Source organism: Perca flavescens, chromosome 11 (genome assembly GCF_004354835.1).
Source record: "Perca flavescens isolate YP-PL-M2 chromosome 11, PFLA_1.0, whole genome shotgun sequence".
Lineage (NCBI taxonomy): Eukaryota > Metazoa > Chordata > Actinopteri > Perciformes > Percidae > Perca > Perca flavescens.
This window is the reverse complement of record NC_041341.1, coordinates 5,363,725-5,382,868: the sequence shown is the minus strand read 5'-3', so window position 1 is coordinate 5,382,868 and position 19,144 is coordinate 5,363,725. Positions and strand designations below refer to the sequence as shown.

The 19,144-nt window shown below is 43.4% G+C and overlaps 2 protein-coding genes across 2 annotated transcripts in view; both read left to right on the top strand.

The window, feature by feature from the left end:
* The window catches only part of LOC114564304 (leucine-rich repeat and calponin homology domain-containing protein 1), a 107,839-nt gene extending 107,271 nt beyond the window's left edge, over positions 1-568 (top strand). Inside the window, exon 17 of the mRNA XM_028591562.1 lies at positions 548-568. Within this exon, the coding sequence (XP_028447363.1) occupies positions 548-568 (21 nt within the window). The remainder of the gene's footprint in view (positions 1-547) is intronic.
* Positions 569-10,546: 9,978 nt separating this feature from the next.
* Positions 10,547-15,846, top strand: LOC114564340 (uncharacterized). The gene is made up of 2 exons (XM_028591607.1): positions 10,547-10,750; positions 13,224-15,846. The coding sequence occupies exon 2, from the start codon at positions 13,403-13,405 to the stop codon at positions 15,788-15,790; it is 2,388 nt and encodes a 795-aa protein (XP_028447408.1). The 5' UTR covers positions 10,547-10,750; positions 13,224-13,402; the 3' UTR covers positions 15,791-15,846.
* Positions 15,847-19,144: the final 3,298 nt, after the last annotated feature.

Sequence of the window (19,144 nt, the reverse complement as noted above, 5' to 3'; positions counted from 1 at the left end):
ATTTAAATAATGGTTAAGTTTGGGTTTTGCATATTAACACAGAATGGGTGTGTTCTAGTAGAACTACTGCAGAGCCAGAAGGTGTGTGTGTGTGTTGTGTGTGGACCTGGACCAAACTGTGTGTGTGTGTGGGACCTGGTGACTGTGTGTGTACATGTGTGGGACCTGGACCAGACTGCCTGTGTGTGTGACTTCTGTGTGACCAGACTTGTGTGTGTGTGGGACCTGGACCAGACTGTTGGGTCCTGTGTGACACCAGAGAACTGTTCTAAAAACACATTACTCACCATGAATGTGTGTGTGTGTGGGACTGTGTGTGTGTGTGTGTGTGTGAAGACGTGTATAATCTGTGTGTGTGTGTGTGTGAGTATGTGTGTGTGTCTGTGTGTGTGTGTCTGTGTGTGTGTGTGTGTGTCTGTCTGTAATCACCTGTATCATCATTCCTAAAAACGGTAATGTGTCTTGTGTGTGTGTGTGTGTGTGTGTGTGTAGCAGAACATACCTGGGACGTATGTATATGTCTATGAATATGTGTCTATGTAATCAGACGTACTGCTATATGTACTGACACAGAGAACAGATATATAACATAAATATATATATCTGGGTAAAAATATATAAATATGTATGTATATTTATATATATATATTTCTGTGTATGTGTCAAATGTATTTATGTATTGTGTGTAAATGTAATGTAGTAATTGTGTGTGTATCTGTGTGTGTGTGTGTGTGTGTGTAGTGTGTGTGTATCATCATGTGTGTGTGTGTAGAAATTTGTGTGTGTGTGTGTGTCTGATGTGTGTGTCAAATATATGTGTGTGTGTGTGTGTGTATCTGAATATGTGTGTGTGTGTGTGTGTGTGTATGTGTGTCTGTTGTGTGTGTGTGTGTGTGTGTGTGTGTGTATGTGTAAATCTATGAATGTGTGTGTGTGTGTGTGTGTGTGTGTGTGTGTGTGTGTGTGTGTGTGTGTGTGTGTGTGTGTGTGTGTGTGTGTACTCTAATCCATTCGGTCCGATAAGAGCAAGAGGAAACTCACCCAAAAGTCAGGAAGGTGCTGCTGCCACCTGTTGGAGAGAAACTGAAAACTTCAGCTAAAAAGTTCAAGTTTCTGTCACTTAATCTCTTTTATGCACTTTATTAGTTTACACCTGTACAATGAATGCCATTGACAGACTCAGATTATTATTCTAAGTGTGTGACAACATTATGGGATGGATCCCTACAGAGATAGACCTTTTAGTTAAAGAGTAAGATCCTTTTAGTTTAACATGAAACAGCCCCGAAATCACCATCACCAAACTCCACCAGACTCCATGTAAATAATCAGGACTTTTAGCGTGTATAGAGCCAGCATATCTCCACCAGACTCCATGTAAATAATCAGGACTTTTAGCGTGTATAGAGCCAGCATATCTCCACCAGACTCCATGTAAATAATCAGGACTTTTAGCGTGTATAGAGCCAGCATATCTCCACCAGACTCCATGTAAATAATCAGGACTTTTAGCGTGTATAGAGCCAGCATATCTCCACATGTAAATGGGTGAATTAAGTGTTTATTTAAACCAAACCAGAGTGGTGATTGTTGGAACAGTGGAAAGATGAACCAAGACGGCTTTTGATAGTTTTATTTAGTTTCTGTCCACTTTGAATGAAGAGTGTTTTACGATGATAAAAGTCCTGATTATTTACATGGAATCTGGTGGAGATATGATGGCTCTATACACGCTAAAAGTCCTGATTATTTACATGGAGTCTGTTTGGTGATGGTGATTTTGGGGCTGTTTCATGTTAAACTAAAAGGATCTTACTCTTTAACTAAAAGGTCTATCTCTGTAGGGATCCATCCCATAATGTTGTCACACACTTCTGTCTGTCAGCAGCAACAACAGAACTTTTAGTGGATGGGAACTGAACATTTTACAGCATTCAGGCTTAATACTGGACCTAAATACTATAAAGTTCAAGTTTCTGTCACTTAATCTCTTTTCAACACATGGTGAGATTAAAAGAATAAATTCAAAGTATTTTGAGAACAAAAAAAGTAAATGTCGTGAGAATAAAGACGTAATATTGAGAAAGAAGAAGAAAAGTTTCTGGTTATATTAAATAAAACGATTTTACTATTGTTTTTTCCCACATATTTATTTCCATTTCATACCAACTTCTCTTAAGGACAAAGTTTAATTTATTTTTAAGTTTTATCTGGCTTTTACAGTTTTTATTTTTTATTTGATAAAACAAGTGTAGATATGTTTTTATTAAATGTTTTAATTATTCTCATCATTTTTTTTCTTCTGGGCGGTCCAGTCTGACGTCTCCTTGCGTCACCTGTACGTCACCTCAACGATGCGGAAGTTGAAGTCACCGTGGAGAACGTAAACTAAATGTCAAGCAGCCGCCTAAAAAATAAAACACAGAAAAAAGCAGCAGAAGAGAAAGGAGAAGAAGAACTGGAAGGTTGCCTGAACACTGAGAACACTTCACCTCTAGCTGCACTTTCACCGTTAACCGGCATGTAACGTAACTTAGCTAGCCGTTACTGCCGGGGTCAGTTAACCGTAACATCTACCGTCTGTGGTGTGGCCGTCGGTTCGCCCGCTACCGACACCGTTCACGTCAAATGGACCGACCGGGAGACTCAGAGTCGGTGCTGCTGTGGTTTCAAAGGGTCGCAGGTAAGCTGCAAGCCCCTCTTCATCACATTCTCTCTTGAAGGTAAAGTGCGAAACTCCTTTGAAAAACATCTAATTTTAAAACCTTTTTTGATATTAGCGAAATTATATAATATGCATGAGTGTAACTGGATATTTTCCGTAATTAAGTAGCATCTTCTCGTTATTTCGGCATACATATTATACAAGCAAACGGCAGTTTATTTTAGTAAAATGTCTACTTTTACAACACCTCGTCTGTTAGCTGCTGCCTGCTGAGCGGTGGCAAGCAGCAACGCGAGTACCTTGGAAAAGTCATAATTTCAGCAAAAGCAAATCTGGTTGGTCGATGATAAAGACGCCGAACTGTAAAGTAAAGCCTTGTGTTTTATGTCAGGCTTTAAATTACAGAGTAGATGGTGTTTACTGTGGATAATAACCAAGAGGATAGTTAAACTGACACATTTGTGAATGGAGTTCAGGCGTGTTGCTGCTCCCGAGAAGGGAGAGTGTCGGAGCTCGTAAAACCGGCAAAAACGGGTTTTTTTTTTTTTTTTGTCCAACGTAATTTCCTCATTACTTAAGTAATGCTTAAATAAACTGCGTATGAGCATGTATAATGTTTGCGGTTTAGTTTTATGGGTCAAACTGCTTCATGAAACGGTCTGAACCATGCTGAACCGAGTCCTCTGCGTTCATCAGTCAGGATCAGGGATGTGGAAGGTCGAGCAACCTTTAAAATGACATGACTCAGCTCGCTGATTATTGGCGCTTAGAAATCGAAAACACACACACATAGATGAATGTATTTTAATGTATAATTGCATGTATGTGTGTCTTTTGTTCTATGATAACACATAAGGATGTACCAAAACAATACACTCAACTCCCGATACGATTGTTGACGAGCTGGTTTTCTCAGGATTTTATGAATGAGCTGCAGACACATGGGGGGGGAATAGATCTTTCTTTGTTTTTAAACAACAGATGTGTTCTCTAATAAAACGAGACATGGAAAATAATAACAATCATTTGATTCTAAAACAAATCAAACTGAGATGACGTAGTGATGTCTGAATTTAAACCAGTAAAATCGAAAGTAGATTAAACTCGAGATTCTGTCTCTGTGTGTGTGTGTGTGTGTGTGTCTGTGTCTATGTCTGTGTGTGTGTGTCTGTGTGTGTGTGTGTGTGTGTTTGCGTGTGTGTGTGTGTGTGTGTGTGTGTGTCTGTCTGTCTCTGTGTCTGTTTGTGTCTCTGTCTGTGTGTGTGTGTTTGCGTGTGTGTGTGTTTGTGTGTGTGTGTGTGTGCGTGTGTGTGTGTGTCTGTGTCTGTCTGTGTGTGTGTGTGTGTCTGTTTCTGTGTGTCTTTGTGTGTGCGTCTGTGTGTGTGTGTGTGTGTGTGTGTGTCTGTTTCTGTGTGTCTTTGTGTGTGCGTCTGTGTGTGTGTTTCTGTGTGTGTCTGTGTGTCTGTGTGTGTCTGTTTCTGTGTGTCTTTGTGTGTGCGTCTGTGTGTGTGTGTGTCTTGTGTGTGTGTGTGTGTGTCTGTTTCTGTGTGCGCATCTGTGTCTGCCTCAGTGTGTGTGTGTGTGTGTGTGTGTGTGTGTGTGTGTGTGTGTGTGTGGTACATATTTATATCAATTTTTAACCTAATTAGGTCGTTTTGAGCCTAAAATGATCTCCGTCTACACACCAGAGTTTTAGCTCCAATCATCAGTTGGGTGTATTGTCACTAGTTGTGTAAATGTAGTCTTAGTATGTTAGCATTTTCACACACACACACACACACACACACACACACACACACACACACACACACACACACACACACACACAGTTTGTGTATCGCTTAAAGTCAATCTGATCTTCTCTCCTCTCAGACTTCCTGTTGTGTGGCTCCGCCTCCTATAACTGAGGTACTGCGACACACACACACACACACACACACACACACACACACAGACATACACACCCACAGAGGCACACACACAGACACACACACACACACACAGACACACACACACACAGACACACACACACACAGACACACACACACACACACACACACACACACACACACACACACCCACAGAGGCAGACACACACACACACACACGCACACACAGACACAGACAGTTGCACACAGAGACACACACATACACACATTTTTACAGATGCACACAGACACACAAAAACACACAGAAGCTCACACACACACACACACACACACACAGACAGACAGATGTGCTTGGTTCAGCGTGCAGACTGATGTTTGCTGTGAATATCCCTATATAGCATGACTGTGATATATATATATATATATGTATGTATGTATATGTATGTATATGTGTATATATATGTATATATATGTATATATATGTATATGTATATGTATATATATATATATATAATCACTAGCCTGGTCCTACCAGACTCTGGTCCTTTAGCCTGGTCCTACCAGACTCTGGTCCTTTAGCCTGGTCCTACCAGACTCTGGTCCACTAGCCTGGTCCTACCAGACTCTGGTACACTAGCCTGGTCCTACCAGACTCTGGTCCACTAGCCTGGTCCTACCAGACTCTGGTCCATTAGCCTGGTCCATTAGCCTGGTCCTACCAGACTCTGGTCCATTAGCCTGGTCCATTAGCCTGGTCCTACCAGACTCTGGTCCATTTCATTTGTCCAGAGAGTCTGGCCACTCTCCACTGAGTGTGGAGTGTTAACTTCCTTGAAGGCGGGTCCTCTGTTGAAGTTTAAAACTATTGGATCTGCCCAGAGCCACTCTGGATCTGCCAGAACCAATCACTAACGTTTGGTCGTGACGTAGACTTAGCATTGCTAGCGTTAGCCTTAGCATCGCTAGCGTTAGCCTTAGCGAACTCCTTCACCGCTAACGGAGCGAGCAGAAAAATCAAACTGTTCCCGAACCCCGTGGGGAGGAGGGGCCACAACATCATGGCCCCCCAACACAACTCAGCGTAGACTGGTCTTGCTCGGGCTTTAACTTCTGGATATTTGGCTTTTATAATGGCTTCGCTGGCGTCTTTCTCCGCCGCCATTACACAACTACAACTCAATCTAGCGCACAACCTCAATGTCTCAGCCATCATCGTTCTCAGCCACTCCCTCTGTTTGCTGATTGGACCCAAACCCAGACGGAGTACTGAAGGGAAATGAAAATGGGAGGGCTGAGCCAGGCTAACGTTTTGGGACCGATTGGTGGAGATTGCTGTGGAGGAACTACACACAGGGATAAGCTGGTAAGAGCCACAGCACGGTGGCTCGGTGGTTAGCACTTCTGCCTCACAGCAAGAAGGTTCTGGGTTCGAGTCCAGGTTGTTCCGGGCCTTTCTGTGTGGAGTTTGCATGTTTCTCCCTTTGTTTGCGTGGGTTTTCCTCCGGGTGCTCCGGTTTCTTCCCACCATAAAGACATGCATACTAGGACTACAATTGAAAATTCGCTGACTGGCTAACACTGGCGCATTTACAGAAATTTTAATTAATGTCCTAATCAAAGTTTTAACCATGTATCAGCTAATTTAAAAAGCTCACGTTACTGTATTGTGTCAACAGTTCACTTCATGTATACAGTACGGGCCAAAAGTTTGGACACACCTTCTCATTCAATGTGTTTCTTTATTTTCATGACTATTTACATTGTAGATTCTCACTGAAGGCATCAAAACTATGAATGAACACATATGGAATTATGTACTTAACAAAAAAGTGTGAAATAACTGAAAACATGTCTTATATTTTAGATTCTTCAAAGTAGCCACCCTTTGCTTTTTTTGATAACTCTGCAAACCCTTGGTGTTCTCTCAATGAGCTTCATGAGGTAGTCACCTGAAATGGTTTTACCTTCACAGGTGTGCTTTGTCAGGGTTCATTAGTGGAATTATTTCCCTTATTAATAAAAAAGCAAAGGGTGGCTACTTTGAAGAATCTAAAATATAAGACATGTTTTCAGTTATTTCACACTTTTTTGTTAAGTACATAATTCCATATGTGTTCATTCATAGTTTTGATGCCTTCAGTGAGAATCTACAATGTAAATAGTCATGAAAATAAAAAGGAAACACATTGAATGAGAAGGTGTGTTCAAACTTTTGGCCTGTACTGTAAATAAAGTGGAGTTTTTCTCTTGCGGGATGCAAATGTTTGCAAATGCTATTTAGCAGAGTTACTGTCGCTGCTTCTGGAGCTTAGCGCTGCCAAAGGACCATTGGGATTGGTTTAAAGCAAGCCCTCTGGGAAACTCAATTTCCCAGAGGGCCACACTAGAAAATGAGAATCACATCAAGGGCCAGACATAGATTTGTGGCTTTTATGTCATGGGAAAAGTCAAATATCTTTGACTGAATTATTGCATGTCTCATATACTCTTCTCACTTACAGTTTGGTCGGCAAAAAAATGTCTAAGAAAATGCCAAAAAACACACAAAAGTGTCAAATATGTCGGAAAAAAAGTAGGTGGGCCAAAATGTGTACATAGGGGCCAGATTTGGCCTGCGGACCTTGAGTTTGACAACATGTGATTTAAAGAAATACAAACAACCCAGAGAGTTTTATTCTGCTATCTAGAGCTGGGCAATATATCGATATTATATACATCGTGATATGAGACTAGATATCTTCTTAGATTTTGGAAATCGTAATATCGTAAATGGCATAAGTGTCTTTTCCTGGTTTTAAAGGCTGCATTACAGTAAAGTGACTGCTCTAGCTCTTTTTCTATTATTTTTTTTTTTACCCAGACATTGCGTCCACATTACTGAAGATCACGTATCTTAAATCTTTTATTTATTTATATATTTTATTTATAGCTTTTCTGTTTAACATACAAGAAACAGCACAGCAGAACATAACAAAAAAAAAACACCCATAGCCCGGCAACAAACAGACAATAACAATAGACTAACGATTAGGTAGCGAAATGAAAAAGAAAATATGGTAACAAGGTATGCATACATCGTACATCTACAAACACAGGATAAAATGGAAGAAATAAAGTAAAATAAAGAAATTATGCTCTTCTGAGAAACAGTAAAACCAGTTGACACAGTGAAAATCAAGCATTTTAATACATTCTAGATAGATAAGTGGATAAATGGATGCCAGATTTTGTCAAAGGTTACCGAGTTGAGGGAGACATTGTATCGTACTTTCTCCATATGGAGCAAATTGGACATCTCTGCAAGCCTGGTCTTAAAAGAGGGGACATCCTCGCTTTTCCACAATGTCAAAATATATATAATATATATAATAATCACTCCATGTTGAACAGTGTAGGTGGGGCAACATGTTTAGATGACTGGTCCTGCTGAAAACCGAAGGGCACGGGTCTAGTTCAACGTTACGGTTATAAACAACATATCTTAAATCTAAAGGCCTGTTCACACCGGGATGAATTTCGCGCGCGATATTCGCCGACGTTCAACCCATTTGTCCCGGATGCTGCGCACCGAAACATTACATCTACCGCCGGTTACTGGACCTCCTGCTGGCTGCTGCGTGGCGCAGCATTTGGTATTCGTCATACCCCCATCTGTTTTTGAGAATCTTTTGAAAAATGTGTTTGTATGTTAGTGCTAAGGGAGCATGTTTTAATAAAACCTGTGATTCTTCCCTTGACAATGTATTTTATTTCATGCTGCAGAGGCTTAGATATTAAGATTTTGGTAGACGTTGACAATTCTTAATATTTTTTCAGAAAACCTTCAGGAGATATGGATATTTATCCCAGAATAACATAGGTTTTTTTTTTAGGCGTTTTTAGCAGGCGTTTTAGCAGTAAATGGGTTAACGCCTCGTGACTAAACAAAGGGCGCCAATGTGAGTGTGCACACCAACGCGAAAAACGCCCTCGCGCTGCGTCAAAAACTATCCGACCAATGAGATTGGCGCTTTTGCTCAGTTGTCTGCAAGCTTCTGAAGTTACAGTAAAACACAACTTGGGGACGCTTTTATAAAAACAGGCTAACGATTGGGTCATAACCACGACCTGGTCCTACCAGACTCTGGTCCACTAGCCTGGTCCTACCAGACTCTGGTACATTAGCCTGGTCCTACCAGACTATGGTCCACTAGCCTGGTCCTACCAGACTCTGGTACATTAGCCTGGTCCTACCAGACTCTGGTCCACTAGCCTGGTCCTACCAGACTCTGGTACCTTAGCCTGGTCCTACCTGGACCTTAGCCTGGTCCTACCACTGGTCCTTAGCCTGGTCCTACCAGACTCTGGTACCTTAGCCTGGTCCCACCAGACTCTGGTCCACTTAGCCTGGTCCTACCAGACTCTGGTCCACTAGCCTGGTCCTACCAGACTCTGGTCCATTAGCCTGGTCCTACCAGACTCTGGTCCACTAGCCTGGTCCTACCAGACTCTGGTCCACTAGCCTGGTCCTACCAGACTCTGGTCCACTAGCCTGGTCCTACCAGACTCTGGTACACTAGCCTGGTCCTACCAGACTCTGGTCTATTAGCCTGGTCCAACCAGACTCTGGTCCACTAGCCTGGTCCTACCAGATTCTGGTACACTAGCCTGGTCCTACCAGACTCTGGTACATTTCATTGGTCCAGAGAGTCTGGCCTCTCTCCACTGACAAGTGTTAACTTCCTTGAAGGCGGGTCCTCTGTTGAAGTTTAAAACTATTGCACACCAACGCAAAAAACGCCTCGCGCTGCGTCAAAAACTATCCGACCAATGAGATTGGCGCTTTTGCTCAGTTGTCTGCAAGCTTCTGAAGTTACAGTAAAACACAACTTGGTCTTGCCGAGCACACGCATACGTAACGGCGAAGAAGATATATACGCCAAGTAATGTCTATGCTGCCGGTGGTACTGCAGAGCAAATGGGCCTTGATGGTGAGTTTGAGTTCACCTAATTGTCTTTCGTGTACACAGGCCTGGAACTTTTTCCCACAAACGTACCGGGGTATTTCTGTTTTACATTAAACGCCATCTAATGTCAGGGAATTGATTTGCATGTTCACTCGGCTCGTCGTCAGCGAAAATCGCTTTTGGTGTGAACACAAAAAACGCGTTGAAAAATATTCGTCCCGGTGTGTACGAACTTTAAGTGTGAAGATATTTTGTCAAAGCACCAATCGTCAACCCTATAATATCGCCCCAATATGGACACTGAGGTAGGCTATTAGGACAAGAATATCGTGATATCTGATTTTCTCCATATCGCCCAGCCCTACTGCTATCCCAGAATGCATCAGTGGGGAAGCCAGACCTTCCTCCGCAGCGCTGTGGAGATAGAGCTGGCTGTTCTCCTGACAGCTATAGCTACGGCTATACCACTGGGACAAAGTGCGAAAACGCAAGACTTTCACGCAGGAAAAGCGTGTTTTTAAGTCCATAAGTGTCTTCCTGCTGATTCCTCCCGTCTGTTTCCACTTTTCGTCGTCATAAAAGCTCCTTTTTTTTTGGGGTCTGCAGCTTATAAAAACTTAAATTCTGGGTTCAATGTAAAGAACCCAGAACCCAGAACTTAAGTTTTTATAAGCATTTACACTACCAACTTTACATTGTTGGTAGTGAATATGGAGCTTCTTGAAATGCGCTATCTTTAGTAATACAGGATGTTTAGCCTTCTCACTGACCTTACCCCCCCCCCCCCCACACACACACACACACACACACACACACACTAATAATCTGTGCCATCTGCTAGAGCTGCTCATCATTGGCTGAAGGAGGAAAAGTCTGCAGGGAGGAGCAGCAGAGGACGCGATTGGCTGGCAGGCTGCCTAGAAGAAGGGGCGTGGAAGTCAGCTGATTGATAGAGATCGGGGGGGGGGGGGGAGGAGGAGGAAGAGGAGGAGTCTAAGGAGGAGGAGGAGGAGGAGGAGGAGGAGGAGGAGACGCTGAGTCGAGTCTGTAAATCCACGATGAGCCGGCTCTGCTGCTGCAGACAACAAGTGTTCAGAGAGAGAGAGATAAAACGAGGTTACTCTGTAACTGAGAGAGAGAGAGAGATAGAGAGACAGACAGACAGACAGAGCGAGCGAGAGAGCGGAAAAAGAGGTTACCACGGCAACTCCGAGAACGTATGTTGCTGCAGCAGCGCCGAGGACACACAGGTAAGGTTACAGCTTGTGTGTGTGTGTGTGTGTGTGTGTGTGTGTGTGTGTGTGTGTGTGTGTGTGTGTCGATGCATGTGTCTGCATACGTGTGGTTTTACGTGTGCTTGGATTGAGCAGAGCATGCTGGGAGGAGGGAGGGAGAAAGAGAGAGGAGAATCCTATTAGCAGAGGCCAGGAAAAGTAGGGCTAACTGTGTGCTTATCAGTCTCTCTCTCACACACACACACACACACACACACACACACACACACACACACACACACACACACACACACACACACACACACACACACACACACACACACACACACACACACACACTCTCTCTCTACCTGCAGGGTGACGAATGTTTTTCAGCATTCGTTTGTACGTCTTGAGGATCTAAATAAAGTTTTGTTGACAGTCGATTCAGCAGATCTGAGGGCAGTTTGAAGGCTTTGTGTGTGTGTGTGTGTGTGTGTGTGTGTGTGTGTGTGTGTGTGTGTAGTTATAATAATTTACAGTTTACAGCCACGTTACTAAACCGAGGGCAGAGTTCACCGTCAGATAGAAGTCAGATCACATCTTGAGGCTGACTTCTATAAAAATGAAAATTAGAATCAGGGCTGAAACTTATTAGTTGATCAATCGGCAGGTACACACAGAATACCTCCGATTTTATACAAATTAGTATAATGTTAACACATCTCTACTTCAAGCAGAAAAACACTCGGCAAAATTCTGCAGATTGTTTTTAGTCAGGTTCACGGCTGAAAACCCCAAAAACCCACAATCTGTTTGGATGCAAACTCCAACCACAGTTTCTTTAACGTGTTAGTTAGTGTTTCACTTTATTTATTTGCACAGATAACAAGACCGAAAAACCAAAAGGCATGAAATTAAATAGGTAAAAACGGAAACCCTCAAGATATTTCACTAAGATATATGTTGTTTTATATATATGTATGTATGTATATACAGTACAGGCCAAAAGTTTGGACCCACCTTCTCATTCAATGAGTTTCCTTTTTATTTTCATGACTATTTACATTGTAGATTCTCACTGAAGGCATCAAAACTATGAATGAACACATATGGAATTATGTACTTAACAAAAAAGTGTGAAATAACTGAAAACATGTCTTATATTTTAGATTCTTCAAAGTAGCCACCCTTTGCTTTTTGTGATAACTCTGCAAACCCTTGGTGTTCTCTCAATGAGCTTCATGAGGTAGTCACCTGAAATGGTTTTACCTTCACAGGTGTGCTTTGTCAGGGTTCATTAGTGGAATTATTTCCCTTATTAATAAAAAAGCAAAGGGTGGCTACTTTGAAGAATCTAAATCAATAGTTCAATCAATAGTTTTGATGCCTTCAGTGAGAATCTACGATGTAAATAGTCATGAAAATAAAGAAACACATTGAATGAGAAGGTGTGTCCAAACTTTTGGCCTGTACTGCAGAGGTTCTCCGATATTGACAAAATAGCTTTTTTGTTTTTAGTGTGTGTGTGTGTGTGTGTGTGTGTGTGTGTGTGTGAGACTCTCTGTGTGTGAGACTCTCTGTGTGTGTGTCTCTGTGTGTGATTTCCTGCAGCCTTTTGTTTTTTCATGTGACTTTAGACTTCTCCTCATGATCTAAACCGCTAATCTCAGTCAACAAACTTCTTTCTTCTCCTTAATTCATACTGAGTCAGACACATGAAGACCGTGCACACTATGCTTGTTACACACACAGAGACACACAAACACACACACACACACACACACACACACACACACACACACACACACACACACACACACACACACACACACACACACACACACACACACACACACACACTATGCTTGTTACACACAGGGACACACAGCAGCACACACATGCAGAAAATTACAAATAAAAATATTACGGTGCAAAATTCTCCCATCATAACAGCAATGCTCCAAGGTCCAAACGAGCCTGGCTTTTAAAGGGAATGGGAGATGATCTGTGATTGGTTGATGAATGGGAGATGATCTCTGATTGGTTGATTGCATGTTACGCCCAAAACACACCTCTGATTAATGAAGACACTAAGGACAACCCTTTAGGACCAGGCACCCTAAACACAGACACTTTTTTACTGCCGTCAAACTAGCAGAAGTGGATTTGGACACGCCCTAAACACACCTATTTCCCTTTAGATCGGTAAAATAGGTCCCAGAATGTTTTTAATGTGTGCCTACTGATTATTTAAGGAATAATGAGGGTCTGGACATGGGAAAGACGAAGCTGAAGATGTCAACTTTTAGCAAATTTTTTTTCTCAAACCACACATTATAATTTGTCTTATTTCTATCAATTTCCATCTGCCTTTTCTTTTCGATCACGTGGGAAGGCTGTGTTGTGAGATCTTAAAGAAAGTGTTAGTTTAGAGCTTCATCTGCTGCCCAGTTGCTTATGAACTGTGTGATATTAACTGTGTCTCTGTCTCTGCTTCCTGTTGCAGGTTGAAGAGATGAGGAGCAGATGGAGGATGGACCTAGGAGTCCATTTCCACCTCTGACCTTCATCAAACAGTTTGGCACTTTACTTTGGGGGTACCAAAAGGCAGAGGGATCCTTTGCACACAGAGCGAAGGTCTAAGGAACAGTAATACCAGGGCATTTAGGTGGCTAAGGTACCAACATGTCCCAGGCAGGTAAAGTCCTCCACCTGTACGTTGAGGTGAGATCTGTTGCTGAGGAAGAAGAGAAGGTGCCGGCAATAAGAGATGATGGGACTGCTCACTTGATGCTTCAGTGCCCAGACGTCCTACCTCACTCCCAGAGAAGCTCCAGTCCCAACCGGACACAGGATCATTCCCCAGTCTCTCAGCACCAAACTGGGGTTGGAAGCCACAGCTTACCCCCCTCAAAGTCTTCCTCCAGGCACTCAGTCAGCTTCCAACTACAAAACCCTGACGCTACAGGGTCTCCCACCCAGTTCCATCAGCAGGATGTGTTGCCAGACAGTTTGGGACAATTACTCCATGCTCTTGCGCCTGGAATGACTGCTCCAGGTCAACATGGCTCATTGGCACGCACCCCTACCTCTGACATGGATGCCTCCCGGGAAAGGGTGCTTATCTCCCCATCTTCTACATCTTCTGTGCTGCTGACTGTACCCTCCACACCTACCAGCAACCGCAGGTCCTATGAGGTCCCAGGGGTGGGGGGTGAGAAGGGGAAGACATCTGTGGTGACCTTTGGCTACATAGAGAAAGCTAATGTTCACAGCACGGGGGGGAGGCACACCTCTGTGTGCCAAAGTGAGAGAGCGAGAACGGAGTGCCACCTCCAGAAGCGGATGAATGACCCAGTGTGGTACCCTTACCCCAATCACCCTAACTCGTTTCATAACCAGTCCCCAAAGCGCTCGCCTTACATCCAAAGGTCTACCCCAGACGCAGTTGCCAGAGATGCCACCTACAGGGCCTTTGAGGAGTTTGGATCCCCAGAACTCAGGCGTAGGTTCGCTGATCACAGTCCGGGGAATTGCAGCCCGACTCTGCCACGGAACTACCAATCCCCTCGCTGCTCTCGGTCCTGGCAGGGATCACCTATCCTTTCCCGTAGCACTGTCACCCTGCCATCCAAGGCCAAGCTCATGGAGATGGAAAGGGGAATCTGCCGTAGTTCTGTGCATGGATTACCCAGAAGTCCAGCCTCTGAACAACTCTGTGCCCACACTGGCTACTCTGCCCACTCAGCGGCTCCAACCTCAACTCTTCGCTTACATGGCTCGCCCCAGCAGAGCCAGAAGAGGCTGTTTGTTGGGGACGAGAGCCCCAGGTTGTCCAGCAAATTCCATCCACCGTTGCCCGCGGGGAGACCCACAGACATCCAGCACGAGATCCCAACTAGCATATTCCCCACCAGCAACTGTTCCAGGACTACTGGGAACCCCCAACACATCAGCAACACCACTCATAACGCTACAGACAGTATACACCACAGTACTAATGATAACTTATCCAGTAAGACGCACTACAAATCGTCACGCTGCAGTAGCAGAGCCAGTGATATGGTCAGCCCTACCAACGGCAGGAGGAGCGTCTCCTCCTCCTTAAATGCTGAAATGTCTTGTAATTTAGCAGTGGAAGCTACCAAACTGTCCACTATTTTTCCTGAAAGCCGGACTCCCTCTCCAACACCATCTCAAGCGGAGTCCCTGAGGTCCGAGAGTCCCAAGACGGGAGTGTCATTCCCGAGAGAATCCCAACGTAACGCCACTCTACGTGGACAAAGCTCCCCTGAGCTTTTACACCCTGAGAACCAGAACCACAAATGGAAAACGGACCAAGCAATACCTCGGAGCAGACCAGGACGCCTCTCTCCTCTCTTATCCCAGAAAGGCCGGTCTTCACCAGCATCTCCAGCCTTGCCGGCTAGGTCGCACCGCGCAGCCACTTCTCAATCGCCAGTTTTGGATCCACAGCATCAACCCACAAGGGACGTGTCAGCGCTGCACCGCCACCAACCGCCACAGTACACCGGAGAACACAAAACGCCCGAAATGGAGCGCAAGCAGTACGATCACCTCTTTGACGAATCGCTTAAGAACAACCCTGAACTCTCCAGGAGACTTCTCTCGAGCCAAAACACAGAAGCATTGCCTGTGAGCTGGAGCAGCCAGTGGAGGGACACTGGACCGGTCCAAGACCGAGACGAACACTGCGAAGAGAACTACACACAGTCAACGTCGAGAGTTTACATACCAAGCAAAGAGGAGTATCGGAGGAAGGTCGTAGGAGACCAAGGGATCAAGACGTCCTTGCAGGAGTACCAGTCGTCAGTTTTAAACGTTTCCAAGAACGAGAGGGAGGATGTTCAGGATCACAGCGGGGCTGTTTGCGTATCCTCCCAAAGCTCCAGTGGGGTAACAGGCAGCATGGGAGATTCCCAGACAGACCGAAACGACAGTCCATCTCCCGAAACCTCGAGCCAGTCCAGCCACGATACGGCAGACACCGGCTCAGGGATACAGGTCGGCTGGTTGGCGAGGGTGGTGAGGGTTTGGTTGTGTGTTGTGTGAGGAGCTTATCGTGTAGATTAAGTGTATGTTTTGAGACTGTGTGGATGGGAAGGTTGTCTGTGTCAATGATTCTGACTGATGAGGTCATGACTTATTGTCACATTTACCTGCAAATACAATAAATATATAACAGAAAACTAAAGTTTTTCCCCACCAGCGAGTGAGCTTCTGTTCCTCGGTGTGTTTCTATCATGGAGGGTTTCTGTCATCATGCTGTGAAACAGAGCTAAGCTAGCTAGTGAGCGAGCAAGGTGACGTATATCGTGCGAGACGAAAGATGGAGTTCATTGACAATTTTACACAAAACTAAACGGGATGCCAGGACTCTCAGAGTGACTGCAAGTCTCTCTTGTAAACTTACTGGGTTAAGATGAGTTCTTTTATGGTGAATGAAAGGCTCGATCCCACCAAGTAGCTCATCGAATCGTTATGCAGACATTCAGAAGTATTCAAAGTGCTTCTCTTCGTCTATCATCCTCATTTGTTTCACGAGGATATTTATGTCTGGCGTTATTCAAAGGACCAACAGTCAACCTTCTTTTTCTTTGTTTCTTTTGCAAGCAGCCTCAAAAGCAGCTGTTCTTCCTCATCCATTGACTCCGATATCATCTCAGCCACTGTTGACGTTGACCTCAATGCTGCTGCTGCCGCCAGTTCTGCAGTTGTTTACCTTTTTTCTTCTTCTTCTAGTCCGTAAGAAATAGCCAAGTTGGTAGCCTTTCCTCATTAGCGCCACCGCTGTTCAGGAGAAGACTGCAACTAGTGTCACGACCACCACGCTCAAGTATAAATTGTTATGGCGCTCTCATGATGTCACACTGGGGCGCCACAGATTGGGAATGGAAGTCAGCTTTATTGTCAGATGTGCTATACATGTATGACATACGGCACAAATGAAATTTCAGTCCTCTCGGACCCACGGTGCAAAATGCAATAATAATAATAAAAAAAATATATAGAAAGGACATAAAATAAACAATCAACAATTTAACATGATATCAAAATAAACCAACTATCAACAAGACAATAAACAATCAGAATCACAACCACACATATACCGCTTGCTTAAGTGTTACTACGACAAACTGAGACTTTACTTCACTTGCTAAATTATCTTTTAAACTGACAAACCTCATGTGTGTAAATCATGGCTCAATTCAAACAGGATCCAAACACTGTCTCTCCCCGTTCTCTACGGGACACATTTGTTTCTGAATAAACAACCTATGGGGGTCCACCGGTAGCGGAGGGACTTTGCCTCTCTAACGACCAAACTTTTACTTTAAACAAACCGTTTTGAATTAATAACTATGCCGAAAGGTTGCTGAGTAGTTTCTTGCACCAACAATACATCCAAAAACCCCGGTCTTCCATTTGTCCTCTTGTCCATGTCCTAAAATAGATCCTGATAGATGGGCTTTGGCTCCAGGCTATAGACCAGACCAGCGGCGATCAAACTTACACTGTTAATTATTTGACTGTAAAGTTACCAGTTGCATGACTTTCACAGTAAGTTACTGTATCAGTAAATAATTGTGAAATGACAGTTGTATACTGTAACTTCACAGCAGCCAGGCACACATATTTACTGTAATAAAGCAGCATTTAGCTGTGAAATTACATTATCTTGCTGTATGTAATCACAATAATATCCTGTATATTTTAATTTTTACTGTTAAAGTAATGCAACTCAGTAGTTTATTAAGGTATCGTGAATGCTCAGGTTCAGACAAGGTCACAATATAAACATTAGACATGTGTATTAAACAAACCATCTGTTTAACAAGAAAAAAATCCACACACATTTCGCAAAATTATGATCCAAACACACGTCAAATTGCATTGACTTCTATGGGACCGTCTGTTTTCTATCCCCCAAAAGGGGACGAGGCCTTGAGTTTTAGCAAAGTTACCCGTATGTGTAATAATAATTAAAGTGCAACATGTGCTGGTGTATTTATTGCACTTTTGCTCTGTTGTGCTAAAATTTACTGTCGGAGTTAAGCAGCTTTATAGACATTGGGATTAGGGATGCACCGAATCCAGATTTTTGGGGTTTTCGGCTGAATCCTGAACCCCCTGGTTGAGATTGTGCTGCCTCCTCCTCCCATCCTCAGTCCATGAACCCAGTAAACACATGAATGAAGTAAACAGGGACTGTCCTTCCTTTGCCGTACCTGAAGTTGCTGCATTATGGCTGCTGTCTGGAGATTCCTTCGTGCACAACTCGTGTTCTTCCAGATGTTTCAGAGCAGATGTTGTAACAGTGGCCATGTTGTGTATAGTTTAGGGTCCTCGCCACCACCATTGATGGTGGTGGCGATCAGCATTGAACAGATTGAACATGTAGCTGGACTTGAATGGTCTTCTTTTGACTGAAAGTACTGCCAAACAACAACTTTTTCTGCTCACCAGTTCCATGTCCACTTTTAGTAGTAGTAGTAGTAGAGAACTTTATTGTCCCCGTGGGACAGTTGGGTTTGCGGCACAATCGCAAGGCACTTTATGACAAGACATCAGACATATAATGCAAACAAATAGTCCTTACATCAGACACCGACAGAAATAACATGGAGAATATACATAACACACTACAATACTCTATACGCCCTTGGGGTATGGTCAGACCAGCTGGACGACTAGCTTATTTTGAATGATTTAAGGCTTTTATGGCTTGTGGTACGAAAGAGAATTTGGATCTGTTCTTGGTCAGAAGGGGGGTGGGCAGAAACGACGCATAGATGGCAGTAGTTTAAAATGTGATGCCAGGGAGTGTGTGTGTAGTCACATACGTTACTGGCCTTTCTCATCAGATCCATGTCCACTTTCTCACAGCCTACTGCATTGAACGCTCCACCTACAGTACAGGCCAAACGTTTGGACACACCTTCTCATTCAATGCGTTTTTTTATTTATTTTCATGACTATTTACATTGTAGATTCTCACTGAAGGCATCAAAACTATGAATGAACACATATGGAATTATGTACTTAACAAAAAAGTGTGAAATAACTGAAAACATGTCTTATATTTTAGATTCTTCAAAGTAGTCACCCTTTGCTTTTTTATTAATAAGGGAAAAACTTCCACTAATTAACCCTGACAAAGCACACCTGTGAAGGTAAAACCATTTCAGGTGACTACCTCATGAAGCTCATTGAGAGAACACCAAGGGTTTGCAGAGTTATCAACAAAAAGCAAAGGGTGGCTACTTTGAAGAATCTAAAATATAAGACATGTTTTCAGTTATTTCACACTTTTTTGTTAAGTACATAATTTCATATGTGTTCATTCATAGTTTTGATGCCTTCAGTGAGAATCTACAATGTAAATAGTCATGAAAATAAAAAGGA

Excerpts from the sequence above, each read along its gene's own strand:
- LOC114564340 (XM_028591607.1), top strand. The coding sequence starts at position 13,403 with ATGTCCCAGGCAGGTAAAGTCCTCCACCTGTACGTTGAGGTGAGATCT.